The sequence below is a fragment of the Mobula hypostoma genome, chromosome 16, assembly GCF_963921235.1.
Source record: "Mobula hypostoma chromosome 16, sMobHyp1.1, whole genome shotgun sequence".
NCBI classification, from domain to species: Eukaryota; Metazoa; Chordata; class Chondrichthyes; order Myliobatiformes; family Myliobatidae; genus Mobula; species Mobula hypostoma.
Window position 1 is genome coordinate 6,275,182 of NC_086112.1, and position 22,555 is coordinate 6,297,736.

General features: G+C 43.8%; 1 protein-coding gene across 1 annotated transcript in view; it reads right to left on the reverse strand.

Annotated features, from left to right (window-relative positions):
• The window catches only part of adgrv1 (adhesion G protein-coupled receptor V1), a 514,329-nt gene that overhangs the window by 404,178 nt on the left and 87,596 nt on the right, over positions 1-22,555 (reverse strand). The window contains exons 15-19 of the mRNA XM_063069242.1: positions 21,235-21,358; positions 18,717-18,983; positions 16,793-16,919; positions 8,475-8,692; positions 5,670-6,413 (exon numbers count right to left, since the gene is read on the reverse strand). Of these exons, the coding sequence (XP_062925312.1) occupies positions 5,670-6,413; positions 8,475-8,692; positions 16,793-16,919; positions 18,717-18,983; positions 21,235-21,358 (1,480 nt within the window). The remainder of the gene's footprint in view (positions 1-5,669; positions 6,414-8,474; positions 8,693-16,792; positions 16,920-18,716; positions 18,984-21,234; positions 21,359-22,555) is intronic.

Here is a 22,555-nt window from a genome sequence, read left to right on the forward strand (position 1 = left end):
TAGAGTGTAGAACATAGAACGGTACAACACAGTTAATGAGACCACAGGAGAAGCTGTACTTGGAGCTATTGGACCATAAGCCCATCAGACATAGCAGCAGAAGTGGGCCATTCGGCCCATCGATTCTACCCTACCATTCCATCATGCCGTGTCAAACCCATTTTCCTGCCTTTGACACCCTGGCTAATCAGGAACTTATTATACAGGTAACTATTACCATGAGGTTTCCAATGACCATTGTGGCTCCTTTGGTAAAGTGAAAACTTTAGAAATTAAATGGTTCCAAAAATGCATGATTTGTGTTTTCTCCCCACATTCTTTAACAACCCTAGACTTCATTGAGAGGTAGTGTTGTTAGAACCTACACAATACAGGCCATTCAGCCCACGATACTTTGATGACCCCTTAGTCTACTCCAAGATCAATCTAACCCTACCCTCCTGCAGAATCCTCCATTTTACTTTTATCCATATGCTTATACAAGAGTTTCTTAAATGTTTCTAATATATCTGTCTCTACCTTCACACACCCACCACCCTCTGTGTAAAAAACTTACCTCTGACACCCCCTCATACTTTCTTCCAATCACCATAAAAGTATGACCCCTTGTTTTAGCCGTTTCCGCACTGGGATAAAGTCTCTGGCTGTTCACTCAGTCTATGCCTCTTATCATCTTGTACACCTCTATCAACTCAACTCTCATCCTCCTTCACTTCAAAGAGAAAAGCCCTAGCTCACTCAGTCTATTCCCATAAGACATGCTCTCCAATCCAGGCAGCTTCCTGGTAAATCTCCTCTACACCCTCTCTAAAGTTTCTACATCCTTCCTGTAACAAGGGGACCAGAACTGAATACAATACTCCATGTGGTCTAACCCTTCCCTCCTGCATAGCCCCTCATTTTTCTTTCATCCATATGCCTATCTATTAAATGTCCCTAATGTATCTATCTCTATCACCAACCCTGGCAGTGCGTAACACACACTTACCATTCTGTGTAAAAACAATCTGACATCCTCCCTAAACTTTCCTCCAATCACTTTAAGATTATTCCTTCTTGAATTTGCCATTTTGTGGTTAAAGGGTGCTGGCTGTCAATTCTATCAAAGCCTCTGATCATCTTGTACACCTCTAACAAATCACCTCTCACAAATCACCTCTCAACTCCTTCGCTCCTGCACTCAACTTATCCTCATAAGACATGCTCTTTAACCCAGGCAGCGTCCTGGTAAATCTCTGCACCCTTTCTAAAGTGTCCACGTCCTTCCTATAATGAGACAATCAGAAATGAACACAAAAATGCATAATAAATTGAGCTGCACAACATTATTTGGGAAATGTTATTCTTTTGGAATTCTCTATTACAGATACAGTGTGATGGGCCTTTCTGGACCTCCGAGACGCGCCACCCAGCAACCCCCGATTTAATCCTAACCTAATCACAGGTCAATTTACAATGACCAATTCATCTGCTCAGCACATCTTTGGATTGTGGGAGGAAACCAGAGCACCCGGAGGAAACCCACGCATTCCATGGGGAGTCTCCTTACAGAGGACGCTGGGATTGAACTTCAAACTCCAACTTGCCGAGCTATAATAGCATTGAGCTAACTGCTATGCTACTGTGGCATTTTAAGATAAAACTGCTTTTTTTTTTACATACTACTGTAATTTTCATCCAAAATATAATTCCCTTTAATGACATTGGTACATAAATCTAACTTATGAAACACAATGTGAAACATGCAAGACAAATAGACAAACTATGAATTAAATAACATGCCATAACATAAAATTAGCATCTCTAGGAAGAGGTACAGTCGACGTTTCGGGCCGAGACCCTTCGTCAGGGTCTTGGCCCGAAATGTCAACCGTACTGCTTCCTAGAGATGCTGCCTGGCCTGCTGCGTTCACCAGCAACTTTGATGTGTGTTGCTTGAATTTCCAGCATCTGCAGAATTCCTCATGTTTGCGTACATAAAATTAGCAATGGTTCAATGAGCTACTGTGGAAGCTGCAGGAAGGCAAGGGTTAAGGTGATATACTGACAGAAACAGGGTGCATACTCAAGCTGAACACAGCCCTTGAGAAACTAACTTTGTAGCGCCTCTTTGCTCAAGCCTGGGACCCAAGGTCACCAGGCATACAAGACAAGGATACAATCGACGGATTAAAGATTTGCTTTATTTTTCACATGAACTCGAAATTTCCTCACTTACAGACCCTATGCATTTTGGATTGACAACATCTTCTACACAATCTCCCTCAACAGTGGTGCACCACAAGGCTGTGTGCTCAGCCTCCTGCTCTACTCAGTCAAAGGTGGTGATGAGTCAGCAAACAGGAGGGAGACTGAAAGTTTGGCTAAGTGGTGTCATAACAACCACCTGACACTCAATGTCATCAAGACCAAGGAACTGATTTAGACTTCAGGAGAGGTAAACCAGCAGTCCAAGAGACAGTAATAATCAGAGGATCAAACCTGGACAGGGTTAGTAGCTTTAAATTCCTGGGTGTTCCTATTTCAGAGGACCTGTCCTGGACCTGCCATGGGTAAAGCCCTCCCAACTATAGAGCACGTCTACATGAAACATTGCTCTAGAAAAGCAGCATCCATCATCAGAGATTCCCACCACCCACGTCATGCTGTCTTCTCGCTGCTGCCATCAGCTAGAAGGTACAAGAGCCTCAGCACTCATACCACCAGGTTCAAGAACAGTTACTACGCCATAATCATCAGCCTCTTGGCTAAAAGGGGATAACTCCACTCACTTGCCCCATCACTGAAATGTTCCTACAACCAATGATCTCACTTTAAGGACTCTTCATCTCCTTAGCTCATGTTCTCGTTATTTATTGCTATTTATTTATATTTGCACTTACAGAGTTTGTTGTCTTCTGCACTCTGGTTGATCTTTCATTAATCCTTTTACAGTTACTATTCCATAGATTTGCTAAGTATGCCCACAGGAAAATTAAACTCAGGGTTGTATATGGTGACATATATGAACTTTGATAATAAAATTTACTTTGAACATCAAAACATACAATCAAATGTGTTAATGACCTGCACAGTCCGAGGAAGTACTGGGGCAGCCCGACTATCCCAGCATACCTCTGGCACCAACATAGCTTGCCCATACTATGCCTGTGGAATGTGGGAGGAAACCAGAACACTCGGAGGAAACCCATGAAGTCATGGAAGAACGTACAATCTCCTTACTGACAGTGGCAGGAGGTGAACTCAGGTCAGTGACACTGTAAAGTGTAGTAATAAGAGGGCGCGCTCTGGATTGTGAGGGTCCTTCAAAATGGATGCCACCTTCTTGAAGCACTACCATGTAAAGATACTTTCAAAGGTGGGGAAGGTTGTGCCCACGATAGAGCTGGCTGAGTTTACAACCTTTGGCAGCTTTTTCCGATCCTGTGCAGTGGCGTCTCCATACCAGACAGCAATGCAAACAGTCACAATGCTCTCCTCGGTAGATCTATAGAAATTCGCTCAACTTTGGAAACATACCAAATCTCCTCAAACCTCCTAATGAAGTATAACCACTGGTGTGCCCGCTTTGTAATTTCATTAATATGCTGGCCCCTAGATGGATCTTCTGAGATGCTGACACCCAGGAACTTGATGCTGCTCATCCTTTCCACTGCTGGCCACTCGATCAGAACTAGTGTGTGTTTCCTCGACTTCCCCTTCCTCAAGTTCACAATCGATTACTTGGTCTTGCTAATGCTGAGTGCAGGTTGTTGCTGCACTTCTGATGTCTACATGTATATACAGAAGTTCAAACTAAATTTATTACCAAAGTACATACATGTTACTATCAACTACCGAGATAATTTTTTTGAAAGCTTTTACAGGGAAAAAATAAAATACAATGGAATTTACGAAAAGCATGCATCAAGGTCCCTTGGTTCCTCAGATATTCCAAACGTCCAAATAAATCCCATGTGGGTATCATCATCATCAGGTGCCATGCCCAGTTTGAGCTTTGACTGCCATGGCCCACACACTCCTGTTTTGGGCCAAGTGGATCAATTCATTGGTATTCATTTTCAGTTCTCTGAGTGCTGTCTCCATCATCATCTCTGCCTTCCTTTTGCTTTCTTCCCTTCAATCTTTCCCATAATTACCGTGTATTCCAACTCCTCTTTCCCAATCACATGTCCAATGAAGTTACGTTGCCTTTTCATGATCTCATACATTATTTCTCCTTTTGTGCTTGCTCGGTTCATGACATCCTCGTTAGATATTCATTTCGTCCATGATATTCTTTGCATCCTCCTCAAAAACCTCATTTCCTCATGTTACTGGATATTGTCCAACATTCTGATCCATATAACATACCTGGATAAATGTAACATTTCAGTACTCTGAGGCAGGTTGTCATATGGGTATACAATTCAAGAAAAGACTTGGCCAGCTCGTACACAATGGATGCGATCAATGGGGTGATCACAATCATTACCTCGTCATGATGGAGAGGCTTGTGAGTTCCTGAGACCTTGAGAGTGATGCTATCTAGAGCTTAGTTCCTGGTAGGAAACATTCCTGGTGGCCAGGTCAAAAGAGAGGTTCCAGACAAAGTGTGATCCTCAACAGTGGAGTTGGCAGAAGATGATGACACATCACAACGGTAGTGGAGGTGGAGGAAGGCTGCAGCCGTGAAGGGTCCACAGTTATCTTGCATTCCATGTCACTGGACCCTGACCCCGATCTGTCAATGACACTGTGCTGGCTGCCCATCCCTCATCCTCCCCACATTAAACAAAAGTCACACACAGGCGTTCTTCATTAAGGAAATATTGCCTCAGGAGAACATCATACTCTGATCAAGTGATCTCACTGCTATATTATAATATGTGATCACCAATGAACAAATAAAACAGCTGCATTCAAATCATGAATAGAGACACCACAATCACTAAAGGTTACATCCAAAACATTGATTTAAAAAAAACTGACCCTGCAGCAACTCTAGCTGAGGATTTGTTAGCATGGGTCAGACCAGACTTGGAGCATTGTAAGTAGTTTTAGGCCCCCATAGTAAGAAAGAATATGCTGGCATTGGAGAGTCTAGAGGAGGTTCACAAGAATGATCCCAGGAATGAACGGGTTAACGTGTGAGAAGCCTATGATGGCTCTGGGTGCGTATTCGCAGGAGTTCAGAAGAATGAGGGGGGACCTCATTGAAAACTATTGAATACTGAGAGACCTGAACAGAGTGGATGTGGCGAAAATGTTACGTATAATGGAGCCGTCCAGGACAAGAGGGCACAGCCTTAGAGTACAAGGATGTCCCTTTAGAACAGAAATTAGGAGGAACTTCTTCAGCCAGGGGGTGGTGCATCTGTGGAATTCATCGCCATGGACGGCTGCACAGGTCAAGTCATTGGGTATACTTAACGATTAATCAGGGTGTCAAAGTGGTTCTTGATTAGTCAGGGGGTCAAAGGTTACGGGAAGAAGGCAAGAGAATGGGGTTGAGAGGGATAATAAATCAGCCATGATGGAAGGATGCAGCAGACTCAATGGGCCAAATGGCCTAATTCCGCCCCTATGTCTTATGTGTTCACTCTGTTTGCTTTCTATAATAAAACCTACCGCTAATTTCTCCGAAATACCATCCTGACTCTACACAACAGTCAGCCTTTAGCACTTACCGTCTATGATTGCTTCACCTCTGAGATGCTTAACGCCATCAGGAAGTAGAATCCCATTCAAATAAAATTCAATCATTCCATCAGCCACTACAATTATAATGTGCATCCAGGTATTTTCATCCAGGTACCTTAACGCTGTTCCCGTGGCAACATGAGTAATATTTGAGCTCAACACGCTATAGCAAAACGTTACTGACAAGGAGGATTCATTGGTCGTCAACTTCATAGCATAATAAATGGTGGCATTGTCACTTGTCTTCGATATGATAAACCCATTGGTGTTGAGATCGGGTATCACCCAAGCAGACAATGTAAAATTTGCAACTGTATTCTTCATCCATGGCTGATATTCTGGGTGAACAGTTCCATACACACCCTCTGCCCCACTAAAGTACAGGGCATCTGTACCCGTGTGTCGTCGCCTGGTGTGAGGACGTAGCTCAACAGAGCTGGGAAATGTTCCAACCAGTATAAAGTCCGTCATTTCAGGCAGTCTGTATCTAAATGCATTGGACAGTATCTCCCACCCGATTCGAACATCTCCAAATGCACCTTGCAGTCGCTGAATGGTGAAGTTAGTAATGTATGACATGTCCTCATCTGAGAGCACGTCCTCCGCAACCTCCCTGTCCTGGCTTTCTGCATCCAGGACGAAAACTCCAAAAGGATCATCGTTAAGTGGAATCACAACATTGGTACTTAAGCTCTGATTTGATAATTGACCACCAGGGCCAGGAGCCCCACCTGGGAAGTTAACAGAGAAGTTAATAAATTGTTACAAAATGATTCAACTGAATAGTTTTATCAATATCTAATAAAAAAGTTAGATTGTTTTCCCATTCTAAATGGGGGTTTGGTGCTTTTGCTGGGGCAAGTCGGAGGGGGAGTTTTGGGGTTCTAACGTTTCTGTCATTCATTCTTTGAGTTTTTTTCTGTCTTGTGGATGTCTGCGAAGACTAGGAACTTCAGTTTGTATACTGTATACATTCTCCCATATTAAATTTGAAATAAGCATTAAAATATAGAAATGCTAAGAGTCATACATAAATCCAAGAGGGCCATTATATCCACATGCAAGCTCGAGTTTCATGCATTGTAAATCTGTCTGCAATGTTATCGTACAAACACAAGGCATTCACGGAGCTTGCACAAACTCCCTAGGGAGGCCCCGATTATTCTCTCATCTTGAGGACCCAAAGGGTTGAAAGTTTAATTGGTTACTACACATTGCCCCTCGCGTGTGTGGGTGGAATTCATGGGCTCATTGTCAGGAAATGCAGAGAAGATATGACCCAAATGCACAGCAGCTGAAATGATTTAGTAGTGAGTGATCAGTTTAGTAATAAACTGCAAAATAATAAGCCTCGAGGGGCCACAAAACAGGAGAGAACAGATACTAAACACAACAAGGTAACTGATACACTAACACAAGAAATTCTGCAGATTCTGGAAATCCAGAGCAACACACACACACACACACAAAATGCTGGAGGGATTCAGCTAGTCCGGCAGCATCTACGAGAAGGAATAAACAGTCAACATTTCAGGCTAAGACCTCTCATCAGGAAGGGGAAAAATGCCAAAATAAAAAGGTGGGGGAGGGGAAGGAGGACAGCTAGAAGGTGAAAGGTGGTCAGATCAGTGGGGAAAGGTCAAAAGCTGGAGAAGAAGGAATCTGATAGGAGAGGAGAATGGACCTTGGAAGAAAGGGACAAGTGATAGACAGCAGTGATGATGTAAGAGGACAGAGTGTGGAATAGAAGAAGAGGAAAGAGAGAGAATTTTTTTTATAAATCGTAAGGAGAAATCAATGTCTATACCACCAGGCTAGAGGCTACCAAACAAAATATGAGGTATTGCTCCTCCACCCTGAGAGGGGTTTCATTGTGGCACAAGAGGAAGCCATGGACCAACATATCAGAACAGGAATGGGAATGTTACCTGGGTTTCATCACTCAAGTTACAGAGAAAGGTTGAACAAGTTGGATCTTTATTCTTTGGAACGTAGAAGGTTGAGGGGGGACTTGAGAGAGGTATTTAAAATTATGAGGGGGATAGATAGAGTTGACATGGATAGGCTCTTTCCATTGAGAGTGGGGGAGATTCAAACAAGAGGACATGAGTTGAGAGCTAAAGGGCAAAAGTTTAGGGGTAACATGAGGGGGAACTGCTTTACTAAGAGACTGGTAGCTGTGTGGAACGAGCTTCCAGTAGAAGTGGTTGAGGCAGGTTCGATGTTGTCGTTTAAAGTTAAATTGGACAGCTATATGGACAGGAAAGGAATGGAGGGTTATGGGCTGAGTGCAGGTCGGTGGGACTAGGTGAGAGTAAGAGTTCGGCACGGACTAGAAGGGCCGAGATGGCCTGTTTCCGTGCTGTAATTGTTATATGGTTATATATGGAATAGGAATTAAAATTCCTATTTAAATACTACCGGGAAGTTCCGCTTTTGGTGGATGGAGCAGAGATGTTCAATAGAGCAGTCCCCACATTTACAACGGGTCTCACCAGTATAGGGGAGGCTGAATGAGGAGCACCGGGTACAATAGGTAAAACCCATCAAATCCGCAGGTGAAGTGTTGCCTCACCTAGAAGAGCTGTTTGGGGCCCTGAATGGAAGTGAACCTGAAGGTGAATGGACAGGTGAGTCATTACGGCCAGTATAAGTGCAGGTATAAGTGGGAAGGGATGAATGGACAAGGCAATCATGGAGCGAGTGATCCTAATGGAAGACAGAGAGTGGGGGTGAGGTAAAGATGTGTTTGGTGGGACTATTATTCAACATGTCTTGCATCAAGCACATACCTGAAGCATTGATCAACCTGAGAACATAAGTTTCACTAAATTCTGGAATTCCATCGGGAAGTGCATGGACTGTTATAGGAGAGCAGAGTTCTCCAGTAGTGAAGAGCACAATACCAGATGTTTTGGAAAACTCCTGCCCAGGTTGCAGTAAAGTATCATTGACAAATAGCTGCCACGAAACAGAGACATTTCCAAATATCCCTCGCTGTCTCAAAATCCTGTCAGTAAGCAAAGGAGTTACAAATCAAGAATAATTTTTCATTTAAAGAAATTCATTTTACCTTTTGTCTAATGCAGGTCTCATCAACAACTAATTTTGGAACAAGATAGATTAAAAAAATAATTGTGACATCTTTTCATTTAATAATGATATAAAACTGCCACGAAGACAGGAATACAGAGCATACATCAAGTTTCAAGAATTAATGCAGTTTATGGATAAATTACTGAGCTAATGAGACATGTTCATCTGTCTACATAGCAATGTGGGAAGACTTTGTTACCCCAAGAATTCCACTCCTCTCTCTTTTCTATGCCCCACTCCAATCCTTCCCTCTTCTAGTTCCCACCGTGGCCTCTTACCTCTTCTCCTCAGCTGCCTATCACCTCTCCTTCTATCAGTGCCGCTTGTTCTTCCTGTTCTTCCGTAGTCTACTCTCCCCTCCTATCAGATTCCTTCTCCTCCAACCCTTTGCCTTTCCAACTCACCTGGCATCACCCATCACCTTCCACCTTGACCATCTTCCCCTCACCTCACCTTTTTTTATTCTGCCATCTTCCTCTTTCCTTTCCAGTCCTGATGAAGACCCAAAACATCGACTGTTTACAAAATATCAGAGGGCTGCAATCTGCACAAGAGGTCATTTTTCGGTAACAGAGCATAAAGTTTAAGAAGACCTCTGGGGCTTTCGGCTCTGTTCAGTGGGCTGCAGTCAGCGCAGAGCCAATGAAAAGAAGGAAGGTGTAAGTGGAGTGGCCATTGTGTGTGTGGGCCAGTGTTAGAGTGGTAAGGCTTTGGCTTTGGCTCAAGTACAAGCAGGGGTTCTAAGTAAGTTTCTATTAAGTTTTTTTTCTGTAGCCAGGGTGCTGAGAACGGGTATGTTCTTTGTGTGAGATGTGGGCACTCTGGAAAACCTCCAGTCTCCCTGATCTGCAAATCCTTACAGACCATATTAAAGAACTGGATCTGCAGATTGATGAACACGGGAGACTGAGGAAGTGATAGATAGGAACTACAGGGAGGTAGTCACCCCTAAGCTGCTGGATCCAGGTAGCTGGGTGGCTGTCAGGAAAGGGAAAGGATACAGGCAACCAGTGCAAAGCACACTTGTGGCCGTTCCCCTCAAAAATAAATATACAGTTTTGGATGCTGTTGGGGGAACCACAGCAACCAGGTCTCTGGCACCAAGTCTGGTGCTGCGGTTCAGAAGGGAATGACAGAGAAGAGGACTTCAGTAGTGATAGTGGATTCCATAATTAGAGGTATAGACACAAGATTCTGTAGGTGTGAAAGAAACACCCGGATGGCATGTTAACTCCCAGTACAACGGTCAGGGATATCTCCGATTGGGTCCACATGAGGAGGGTGAACAGCCAAAAGTCTTGGTACATATTGGCACCAATAACATTGGTAGGAAAAGGGAGGAGGTCCTGAAGAGAAAAGTTGGGTAGTTTGGTAGAATAATGGAATCCAGTGTAGTAATCTCTGGATTACTGCCTGTGCCACGTGCCAGTGAGGGTAAGAATACAGTTATTTGGCTGATGATTGTATAACTGAGGAACTGGTGCAAGGCTTCAGGTTTCTGGATCATAAGGATCTCTTCTGGAGAAGGTATAACCTGTACAAAACAGACGGATTACAACAGAACCTGAGGGTGTCCAATATCCTTATGGGCAGGTTTCTGAGAGCAGATGGGGACATTTAAACTAATTTGGCAGCGGGGGGGGAGGGTTGGGAACCGGAGTGATAGGACTGAGGCTGGGCAATTGGTATACAACTAGATGAAGTGTGCAGTGAGACTGTTAGGAAGGAAGTTGCAGTCAGTGGGATGAGTTGCAGTGTAACAGTGGTACAAAATCGAAAACAGTGATAAAAACAGGACCGAAGGGTATTATATTTGAATGCACACAGTATACGGAAAAAGGTAGATGATCGTGTAGCGCGGTTAGAGATTGGTAGGTATGATGTTGTGGGCATCACTGAATCGTGGCTGAAAGAAGATCATTGCTGGGTGCTTAACATCCAAGGATACACACTGTGCTGAAAAGACAGACAAGTGAGGAGAGGGGGTGGGGTGTCCCTGTTGGGAAAAAATAAGATCAGATCCTTAGAAAGAGGCGACATGGGATCGGAATTTGAGAGGGAGAAGCTAAAGTCAGATGCATCAGTGTTACAGTGGGGTAAAGGGTATCACAGAGGCATGACAGTGGAGCTAGCCAAAGTTGATTGAAAGGGGACACTAGCAGGGATGACAATAGAGGAGCAATGGCTAGAGTTTCTGGGAGAAATGTGGAAGGTGCAAGATAGACACGTCCCAAAGAAGTAATAGTATTCTAAAGGCAGGGTGATGCAACCGTGGCTGACAAGGGAAGTGATTTATTGTCCCTCTCAACCCTATTCTCCTGCCTTCTCCACACAACCTTTGATGCCCTGATTAATCAGGAACCTATCACTCACCTATTTAATTGGATCTAATGACTTGGCCTCCATCGCCTTCTGTAGCAATGAATTCCACAGATTCATCACCCTCTGGTTCAAGAAATTCCTCCACGTCTGTTCTATTGGACACAACTATCTTTTTTTAATAATACTTTTTATAAGATGTGTACTTTTTAGCCAACTCATGTATTTTTCACACTCACTGGCAGAAAGTGGTATAGCAGCTAATCTAATGGTTTATCACCTTTCTCATTTTTCATTGGCTAAGTATCAGCACATTACCGATGTGATGTCATTGTTTTAATTATGTAGCCTATTAACTAATTCATCGTTATCAAAGAAATTTTCTTTCTTATCTATAAAAATGAGAGATTTTTCTGAAGTGCCTTCTTTTGTCACTTTTTTTTGTTAAGGGAGGGGTTGGAGTTGGGGTTTTTGATGTTCTAGCTGTCATTTTCCATGTGGGCAATCTGTTAGCTTTTTATGCAAGGGAGGAGGTTTGCAGGTTTTATTTCTATTCTTTTTTCATGTCAGGGGGAGTTGATGGCTCTTCTTTCAACAATTCCCATGTTTTTTCTGTATATCGTGGCTACCTGGAGAAGACAAATATCAGAGTTGTATTGTACATGGATGTTTTGACAATAAAATAAACCTCTGAACCTTCTATTCTTCTGTATTACACCCCTTAACATTATTTGCTCGCTTAGTATCATTTCTCAGGTCTTTATTTAGTTTGTTTAGTACTTGTATGCTTGTTTGGAATTAAGACTGCTTGCCACTCTTGATTCCTGGAAGAACCCTAAGGATCAAAAAATAAACAGAGATCCAACAGTTCCAGTGGGATTTTCTTGTATTCTGAGGCTGTCCCCGCTGGTCCTAGACTCCCCTGCTGTTGGAAGCATCCTCTCCACATGTACTCTATCTAGCCATTTCAGTATTCAATAAGTTCCAATGAGATTCTTCCTCATTCTTCGAAACTCCACCAAGTAGAGGCCCAGAGCCATCTAATGCTCCTCATATGTTCATCTTTTCATTCCGGAACCATTCTCATGAACCTCCTCTGGATCCTCTGGACCCTCTCCAATGCCGGAACATCCCAAAACTGCTCGTAATACCCCAAGTGTGGTCTGATCAATGCCTTATAAATCCTCAGCATTACATCCTTAAACATCATAAAAGTAGAGACTAAAATTCCCAATTTAAACTGTGTCCCAGTACTGTCTATACACAAATCAAAGAACATCAAACTTCAGAGTTTACTTAGATCCCCAGTTCCTGAAAATCATTGTTTCCAAAGGCCCTGCAAACTCCTTTCTATTCTGAATTCAGTAAAGTCTATAGATCCACTGTGATCATGGCCCTCCCCAGTATAAGGAATGGATCAAGGTTGTTACGTACTCCAAGGAACAGAGTGCTGGATCAAATTCTTTCTAGATTTCTGTGCTGAGGAAGGTTTTCAATTCCTTACAAGTTCATGCCTCCTGCCTTAGATTTTCAACAATTGTTTCCACAGCTTTCACAGGTCTGCAATCGAAATCCAAAATTCATCTGTTGAGAGTGAAACCCCAAAGATCAGGGTTTGCAATCTAGAGAACCAGAACCTAACTCCATTATTATAACATAGAACAGTACAGCCAAATGTCCAACCTACTCTATGATCAATCTATCACTTCCTTCCTACATGGCCCTCCATGTGCCTATCCAAGAGTGTCTTCAATCTTCCTAATGCATCTGTCTCTACCACCACCCTTGGAAGTGTGCTCCACGCACCTACCAGTCAGTATGCAAAAACCCTGCCTCTGACACCTCCCTAAACTTTACTCCCAACACCTTAAAGTTATGCCCCTATTAGTTACAGTATTCCTGAGCTGGCAAAAAGTCTCTGGAAATCCACTTGATCTCTGCCTCTTAACTCTGTCCTCCTGTGCCTTACCCTACTACTGTACACTTCATCAACAGAAATATAACACAGCAAGGATGGCTTGCATAAAGAGAACATCGAGAAGAGACAGCAAGAACAAGGTAGCAAACTTTGTTTCTTCATGTAAGGTTGCATCACCGTCTGGTATAGGAAAAGTTGCAGAATGTTGTAAACTCAGCCAGTTCCATCACGGACACGAGTCTTCCCACCCCACCACCACCCACCCCTCCTCCCCACGCACATCCAGGACACTTTCAAAAGGCGATGCCTTAAAAAGGCAGCATCCATACTTGAGGACCCTTATCACCCTGGGCATGCCCTCTTCTCATTAGTACCATCAGGGAGGAGATACAGAAACCTGAAGACACACTTTCAACATTCCAGGATCAGCTTCTGAATGGACAATGAACTCATAAACACTACCTCAATTTTTTTTTATTTGCTCTCCGTTTGCACTATTTATTTATTATGTATATATTCTAATTGTGATTTAATTGTTTTATTACTATGCATTACAATGTTCTTGTGTGGCGCGTGGCCAAGTGGTTAGGGCGTTGAATTAGCAATGTGAAGGGCGTTGGACTAGCAATCTGAAGGTCGTGGGTTCGAGCCTCAGCTGAGGCAGCGTGTGTGTCCTTGAGCAAGGCACTCAACCACACAATGCTCCAGTTTACCCAGCTGAGAATGGGTACCGGCAAAAATGCTGGGGGTTAACCTGGCGATAGCCTGACGTCCTATCCGGGGGGGGGGGAGGGAGTCTCGTACTTTCAGTCACTTCACGCCACGGAAAGTGGCATAAGCACCGGCCTGATGGGCCACAAGGCTCGTGACAGACTTTAATTACAATGTTCTGCTGCCATGAAACGACAAATTTCATGATATATTGAATTCAATTGAATTGACTTTATTTCTTACATCCTTCACGTATATGAGGAGTAAAAAACTCCATGTGACGTCTCCGTCTAAATGTGTAATGTGCAATCATAGTAATTTATAATAGTTTATAATAAATAGAACAGTCAATGGAATATAGAGTTACACTCAAATCAGCGTGAGTTAATCAGTCAGATGACCCGGTGGAAGAAGCAGTCCCAGAGCCCGTTGGTCCTGGCTTTTAGCTACGGTATCATTTCTTGAAGGTAGCAGCTGGAATAGATTGTGGTTGAGGTGACTCGGGTCCCCAGTGACCCTACAGGCCCTTTTTACATACCGGTCTTTGTAAATGTCCTGAATCATGGGAAGTTCACAACTACAGATGCGCTGGGCTGTCCGCACCACTCTCTGCAGAGTCCTGCGATTAAGGGAGGTACAGTTCCCATACCAGGCAGTGATGTAGCCAGTCAGGATGCTCTCAATTGTGCCTCTGCAGAAAGTTCTTAGGATTTAGGTGCCCACACCAAACTTCCTCAACCATCTGAGGTGAAGGAGGTGCTGTTGTGCCTTTTTCACTACACAGCTGGTGTGTACAGACCACGTGAGGTCCTCAGTGATGTGGATGCCGAGGAACTTAAAGCTGTTTACCCTCTCAGCCCCAGATCCATTGATGTCAGTAGGGGTTAGCCAGTCTCCATTCCTCCTGTAATTCACAACCAGCTCCTTTGTTTTTGCGACATTGAGGGAGAGGTTGTTTTCTTGACACCACTGTGTCAGAGAGATGACTTCTTCCCTGTAGGCCACCTCGTTATTGTTTGAGACAAGGCCAATCAACGTAGTGTCGTCTGCAAATTTAATTAGCTGATTAGAGCTATGGGTGGCGACACAGTCATGGGTATACAGGGAGTAAAGGAGGGGATTTAGTACACAGCCCTGAAGGGCTCCTGTATTGAGAGTCAGAGGGTTGGAGGTAAGGGAGCCCACTCTTACCACCTGCCAGTGATCTGCCAGTCCAGGATCCAGTTGCACAAGGCAGGGTCAAGGCCGAGGTCTCTGAGCCTGGATGGAACTATGGTATTGAATGCTGAACTGTAGTTCAAGAACAGCATTCTAACATAAGCATCCTTCTTCTCCAGATGTGTAAGGACTTTATGTAGAGCAGTGGCTATTGCGTCGTCTGTCGATCGGTTGTGTCGGTAGGCGAATTGTAGGGGGTCCAGTGTGGGTGGTAGCCAGCTGCAGGTGTAGTCCTTGACCAGCCTCTCAAAGCATTTGCTTATTATTGAGGTGAGTGCGACAGGACACCAGTCATTCAGGCATGTTATCTTGGTCTTTATTGGTACAGGGACAATGGATAATTTGAAGCAGGAGAGCACTCTACACTGGGAGAGAGAGAGATTAATAATGTCAGTAAACACATCTGCCACTCGTGCTGCGCACACTCTGAGTACTCGCCTTGGGATGCCATCCGGTCCCACAGCCTTGCAACTGTCCACTCGTTGGTAATGTCTGTGTACCTCAGCCTCAGAGATGACCAGGTTGCAGGTTGTAGCGGTGGCTTTCCTCGGAGGCTCAGACCGAACCGTAAAAGCGAGCGACGTTGGCAGCACCACAATGTTTGGCTTTGAAGTCTGAAATGGTATGCAGCCCTCACCACAAGTCACATGTGCTATTCATTGTGAACCTTGGCTCAATCTTGTCCCTGTATTGTTGTTTTGCAGCCTTGATAACTTCGCACAGATCATAGCTGCTTTTCTCGAGCTCTAGCTGATCACCGGCAATGTAAGCTCGATGTCACGGTGTAAATGCTGCTCGTACGGAACTACGGATCCAGGGTTTCTGGTTTGGGAAGATCCTGACCGACTTCTGGGGGACAACATTGTCGATGCACTTCCGGATGAAGCCCGTGACTACATCAGTGAACTCGGAGACATCCTCATCATGGAAGACATTCCAGTCGATGTCATCGAAGCAGTCCTGCAACATGGAGGCCGATTGGTCGGACCAGCAGTGGACAGTTTTAACTACGGCTGCCTCTTGTTTCAGCTTCTGCCTGTACATTGGCAGAAGCAGGACCGAAGAGTGATCTGATTTTCCAAAAGCTGGGCAAAGGAGAGCTTTGTAAGTGTTACAGAAGGGAGTGTAGCAGTGGTCAAGTGTCTTATCTCCACCAGTGCTCACCTGGATGTGCTGAGAAAACTTCAGAGAGACTTTCATCAGTGATGCTTAATTAAAGTCACCAGCGACGATGAAGGCAGCCTCTGGGTGTGCAGTCTCCAGCATGTTGGTGGTCTCATTAGTTCCTTGAGAGCCAGGTCAGTACCAGCCTGCAGTGGAATGTACACTGCTGTGATGATAACGGCCGTGAACTCCCTAGGCAGCCAGTGGGTCTACACAGCAGCACCAGGTACCCCAGGTCTGGGGAACAAAAGGATTTGAGAGCATGCACATTCTGGGGCTTGTACCGATCACTGTTGACCATGAAGCAAACCCTCCTCCTTTACTCTTCCCAGTGAGGTTTTTTGACCTGTCTGCCCAGAATAAGAAGAACCCAGACGGCTCGATGGTGTAGTCTGGTATCTCCTCCATCAGCCAGGTCTCCACCAAGCACAAAAAGTTGCATTCCTTTGTTTCCCACTGATAGGAGATTCCGGCCAGTGATATTAAACCCGATTCTGATTCTGATAAAATTCCTCATGCACTGCCAAGGCATCCCAGTGTTCAAGGATGTGGCATTTACATTATAGACACCTCCCTCCACAGAGTGTGTATCACATTCTTGGACAGATTCCATCTGTTCTTTCATACCCACCTGTTTAACATTTGAAATTAACTTCAAAAAAATAAACAAAACTTAATACTTACATAACATTGTTGGTTGTTCCCTCAAAGACTGTCTTCTCTGCAGATTCCAAAGAGAAAATTCCATTCGGATCATCATTTGCTTCAATGATGACGGTAGCCCTTTCAGACTCATGAATAACCGTATCACCTGGGACAATTAAATGGAACTCAGAGCTCAACATTGTTTTAGAACAAAAGACATCAGTAGATAAAATTTGAATTTCCCCACAATGAATATGGCATTTTGAAAAATAACATACTGTACAAAAATAGGTATATCACAGATTTATTCTGTGCACTAAATGTTTCCTTTAAAAAAAGGTAACAATAAAATAAATATTATATACCATTTGTAAACAGACACTTAACAATTCACAATAAAAAGGAAAAAGCAGAAATCATCCCCGGAAATCATAAAACAGACAGGATGAGGACAGAAATTCTTCTGAAAATCTAATACTCATGTTTTCCCATTGTTGTTCCTCTCCATGCCTTGTGGCGCATCGGGTGGCAACCTTGTCTCTTCTTTAGCATTTGTCTGTTTTTACGAGGCCGAGTTGCTAGCTCGACACTCAACCCAGCACTGATGGACAGAATACGTGGAGCCGGCCAGATTCGAACCCAGGACCACTCGCCTCAAAGTCCAGTGTGGATGCCATTACACTACCAGCCAGCAATATCTCCATTGTACTGTTTCAGAAACGAATTCAGCACCCAGCTCTTGAACACTCTCCTGTATATTCATTAAGTAATGGATCAGTTTACTAATGTCTTCTGGCTCCAAAGTGATCCACTTTAAAAAAGTTAATTCTCAGGGTAGTTTTTTTAAATAGATTGACTTACTATTTGCAGTTACCTCTTACTATTAAAACAAAGTATTAAACATGACAATTTTATTCACAATAAAATTGAGGCAATTCAACTCATTTGCACAGTTGGCGTTCTCATTCTGCGTTTCTTACTTTAGGAAAATGATATGGATGTCCTCATGACAAAACTTCCAACAACAGCAAATTACTACTGTCTTGTCTCCCTTTCTCTTCAATATTTATACCTCGGACTTCAACTACTGCACAGAGTCTTGTCATCTTCAGAAGTTTTCTGATGACTCTGCCATAGTTGGATGCATCAGCAAGGGAGATGAAGCTGAGTACAGGGCTACGGTAGGAAACTTTGTCACATGGTGTGAGCAGAATTATCTGCAGCTTAATGTGAAAAAGACTAAGGAGCTGGTGGTAGACCTGAGGAGAGCTAAGGTACCGGCGACCCCTGTTTCCATCCAGGGGGTCAGTGTGGACATGGTGGAGGATTACAAATACCTGGGGATATGAATTGACAATAAATTGGACTGGTCAAGGAACACTGAGGCTGTCTACAAGAAGGGTCAGAGCCGTCTCTATTTCCTGAGGAGACTGAGGTCCTTTAACATCTGTCAGACAATGCTGAGGATGTTCTACGAGTCTGTGGTGGCCAGTGCGATCATGTTTGCTGTTGTGTGCTGGGGCAGTAGGCTGAGGGTAGCAGACACCAACAGAATCAACAAACTCATTCTTAAGGCCAGTGATGTTGTGGGGATGGAACTGGACTCTCTGACGGTGGTGTTTGAAAAGAGGATGCTGTCCAAGTTGCATGCCATCTTGGACAGTGTCTCCCATCCACTACATAATGTACTGGTTGGGCACAGGAGTACATTCAGCCAGAGACTCATTCCACCGAGCTGCAACACAGAGCGTCATAGGAAGTCATTCCTGCCTGTGGCCATCAAACTTTACAACTCCTCCCTTGGAGGGTCAGACACCCTGAGCCAATAGGCTAGTCCTGGCCTTATTTCCTGGCATAATTTACATATTACTATTTAATTATTTATGGTGCAACTGTAACGAAAACCAATTTCCCCAGGGATCAATAAACTATGACTATGACTAAGAAAAACAAGTTATTGTACCTGTCGAATTAAGTAACACAACGTAGAACATTTCATCCATTTCAGGAATATCATCTTCATTAATAATCACAGAAATGGTCTTAGCTCTTTCTCCAACTTCAAATACCAGTGTCATATTCTCAGATGGAGAATTAAAATCTCCCTCATGTTGGGAGGCTCCTCCATTTTCAACATTGTAGACAACGACAGTGACGAAGTCTGCAGATCCATTTCTAACAACTGTGAGATTGCCAACACCTCCTTCTTGGACTCGAATTACACTTGGCTCTACAATAAAGGAAATCAGACAATTGATATTGATTACCAACGTTACAGGCCGAGATAGTGTGGATGTGGAGAGGATGTTTCCGATAGTGGAGGAGTCCAGGAGCTGAGGGCACAGCCTCAGAACAGAGGAACGTCCATTTAGATGAGGAGGAATTTCTTTCGTCAGAGGGTGGTGAATCTGTGGAATTCATTGCCAAAGGCAACTGTAGAGGTAAAGTCATTGAGTGCGAGTGCAGGAAATGTGAAGCTTGGCACAACACCTCATATTCCATCTGGTTAGCCTCCAACCTGAGCATCAATGAACTTCCAGCAAATTTTCCCTCCCTCTTCCTTCCCTTTTCTTCCATTCCCCACTCTGGCTCCTCTCTTATCTCTTCACTTGCGTAATACCTCCCCCTGGTGCCACTCCTCCTTCCCTTTCTCCCATGATCCACTTTCCTCTCCTATCAGATTCTTTGCTTTCCAGCCTTCTGCCTTTTCCAACAATCACCTCCCACTTTCTCGTTTCATCAACCCTCCCCCACCCACCCACCTTCCCCCTCAAGACTCAATTGCTAGCTTGTACTCTTCCCACTCCCCCCACCTTCCTATTCTGGCTTCTTCCCCCTTCTTTTCCATTCCTGAAGAAGGGTCTCAACCCAAAACATCGACTGATTATTCATTTCCATGGATGCTGTCTGACCTGCTGAGTTCCTCCAGCATTTTGTGTGTGTGTTGCTCTGGATTTCCAGCATCTGCAGAATCTCTTGTGACTAGAAGGTTTGTTTGAAGTAAGCAGATATTTGTAGAGGCTAGTTAGGTCAGCACACATAGGAACAAGAGAAAAAAAAGAAGTGATTTAGCTAGGAGCTGTAGAAGGAGGCAGAAGTGGAACCTAAACACTGCCACGCACCCTTAACAGTGAGAACGTCGTAATTCAGTCAGAAACAGTTTAATATCAGTGAGAACGTCGTAATTCAATCAGAATCAGTTTAATATCAGTGAGAAAGTCGTAATTCAATCAGAATCAGTTTAATATCAGTGAGAACGTCGTAATTCAATCAGAATCAGTTTAATATCAGTGAGAACGTCGTAATTCAGTCAGAATCAGTTTAATATCACTGACATATGTACTGAAATTTGTTGTTATTGTGACAGCAGTGCAGGGCAAGACATAAAAAATACTATAAGTTGCAATAAGAAATGTTATTTTTAAAAATAAATTAAATAAGTAGTGCAAAAAGAGAACAAAAATAGTGAGGTAGTATTCATGGGTTCATTGTCCACTCAGATATCTGATGGCAGAGGGGAAGAAGCAGTTCCTGAATCAATAAGTGCATATCTTCAGACTCCTGTATCACTTCTTTGATGGTGACAGTGAGAAAAGGGTATGTGCTGGGCGATGGGGTCCTTCATGATGCTACCTTTTGGAGGCACCGCCTTTTAAAATTATCCTGGATGCTGGGGAGACTAGTGCCCATGATGGAGTTGGCTGTGCTTACAACTTTCTGCAGCTTTCACATAGATTGTGCATTCTATGTAAATTTATTGATTTGATGTAATTACATGCAAACTATTTGAAAAGAAGGCTTACCTCCTGTCGGTCTACTGTAATTGTACCCAAAATTAGTGTCAGGGGTCAGAACAATAACACATTCTGCAGCAAAAAAAACTGTTGGAAATCTCAGTGGGTCATGCAGCATGTGTGGACGCAACGAGACAGCTGACGTTTTAGATCGAAACCCCGCACCAAGACTGGGATGACAAGGGTGGGTGAGGAAGACAGCAAGTATCAAAGAGGTGATGAAAGGTTTGGACACGTCAGAGGCTGGCAGGTGATAGGTGGAAAAAGGCAAGGTGAGGAGTGACGGGCAGATGGAGAGCGGTGGGAGAAGCTGAGCAACTGGAGACAGGAGGGGGAGGGGAATTTAGAGACAGAATTTGGTGAGTAATTGGTGGAAACAACATGGCAGATGAAGCTTGGTGGGTGATATCGAAAGTGGGGAGATAGGAAAGGCGTGGGCAGATGAATCTAGGTGGGCACTCAAGAATGAGGAACATAGAGACAAAGGCCGGAAACCAGTGGTGGAACCAGATGAAAGAAGAGGGATGGTTGGCAAATGGAGACGGATGGCAAAGGAGACAGGAAGGGTTGACCAAGGGAGAAGCACCTAATCCTCTAGTTAACACCATTCCATCTGTTAGTGACAATAATTGTGTTAAAAAATTGTCAAAATGTTCGTTGAAAAACCATATATGAAGTGAACCAAACCTTCAAAATAGATGGGATCGTCATTTTTATTGATAAGCAATGTTGCGTTCAGTAAACTTCCAAGCCTAGCATTTCCAGTGACATTCCAAAGAATGATTGTGAAAGTTTCCATTTCCTCAGGGATCTGAGTAGAGAGGAAAAAGGTAATGCATTACCTTTTCGTAGGGAAATATATTAACATTGGATATCATTGTGATACATTTTCTGCAGACCTTAATCATACTAAAGATTATTATTGAAATTGGAATCGGAATTGGTTCATAATCACGTGTTGAGATGGAGAGAAAATCTTGCCTTGCCTACGGTTTATACAGATCAAATCATCACACAGTGCATTGAGGTAGAAGAGAAACAGCAGGCAGAATAAAGCTTAACAGCTACAGTGAAAATGCAGTGCCTAAGGTGCAAGGTCGTAACAAGAGAGATTGAGAGGTCAACAGTCCAGCTTAACATACTAGGAATCATCACCATTATGTGCTGTGTCATCTGACGTGGACGATCATAGTTCACCATTGCCTTCTTCTGGGCAGTGTCTTTACAAGATGGGTGACCCCAGCCATAATCAATACTCTTCAGAGATTGTCTGCCTGGCGTCAGTGGTTACATAACCAGGACTTGTGATATGTACCAGCTGCTCATATGACCATCCACCACCAGCTCCCATGGCTTCAAGTGACCCTGATCAGGGCGCTAAGCAGGTGCTACACCTTGCCCAAGGGTGACCTGCAGGCTTGCAGAGGAAAGGAGCACCTTACACCTCCTTCCTTTGGTAGAGACACATCTTCACCCTGCCACCCAATACTGGGAATAGTTTGGTCTTATAAGGATACAATGTGTAGCACCACAGAGTTGTAGTAGTTAGTGCTATGCTATCACAGCTTGGGGCATTGGAGTTCAGAGTTCAATGCCGGCACCATCTCTAAGGAGTCTCTGTACATGCTTCCCATGGGAAGTGTGTGTGTGTGTTTTTTCCCCCTGGGTGCTCCGGTTTCCACCCATAATCCAAAGGCGTCCTGGGTAGGTTAATTGGTCATTGTAAATTGTCCCGTGATTAGATTAGGATTAGATTGGAGTTGTTGGACATTGCTCAGCTCAAAGGGGCAGAAAAGGCTATTCCACACTGTATCTCTGAACAAAAGATAGATAAATAAATAAATAAAACATTAGTCTTAAAACAGCAGGATACAAACTGTGCTTGACCCTGGTGGCATATGCTTTTTGGGTTTTGTACCTTTTGCCTGATAGGAGACAGAACAACAGAGAATGTCTTGGGTGGTTTGATTATGCTGGCTGATTTACTGAGGCAGCAAGCAGTATAGAC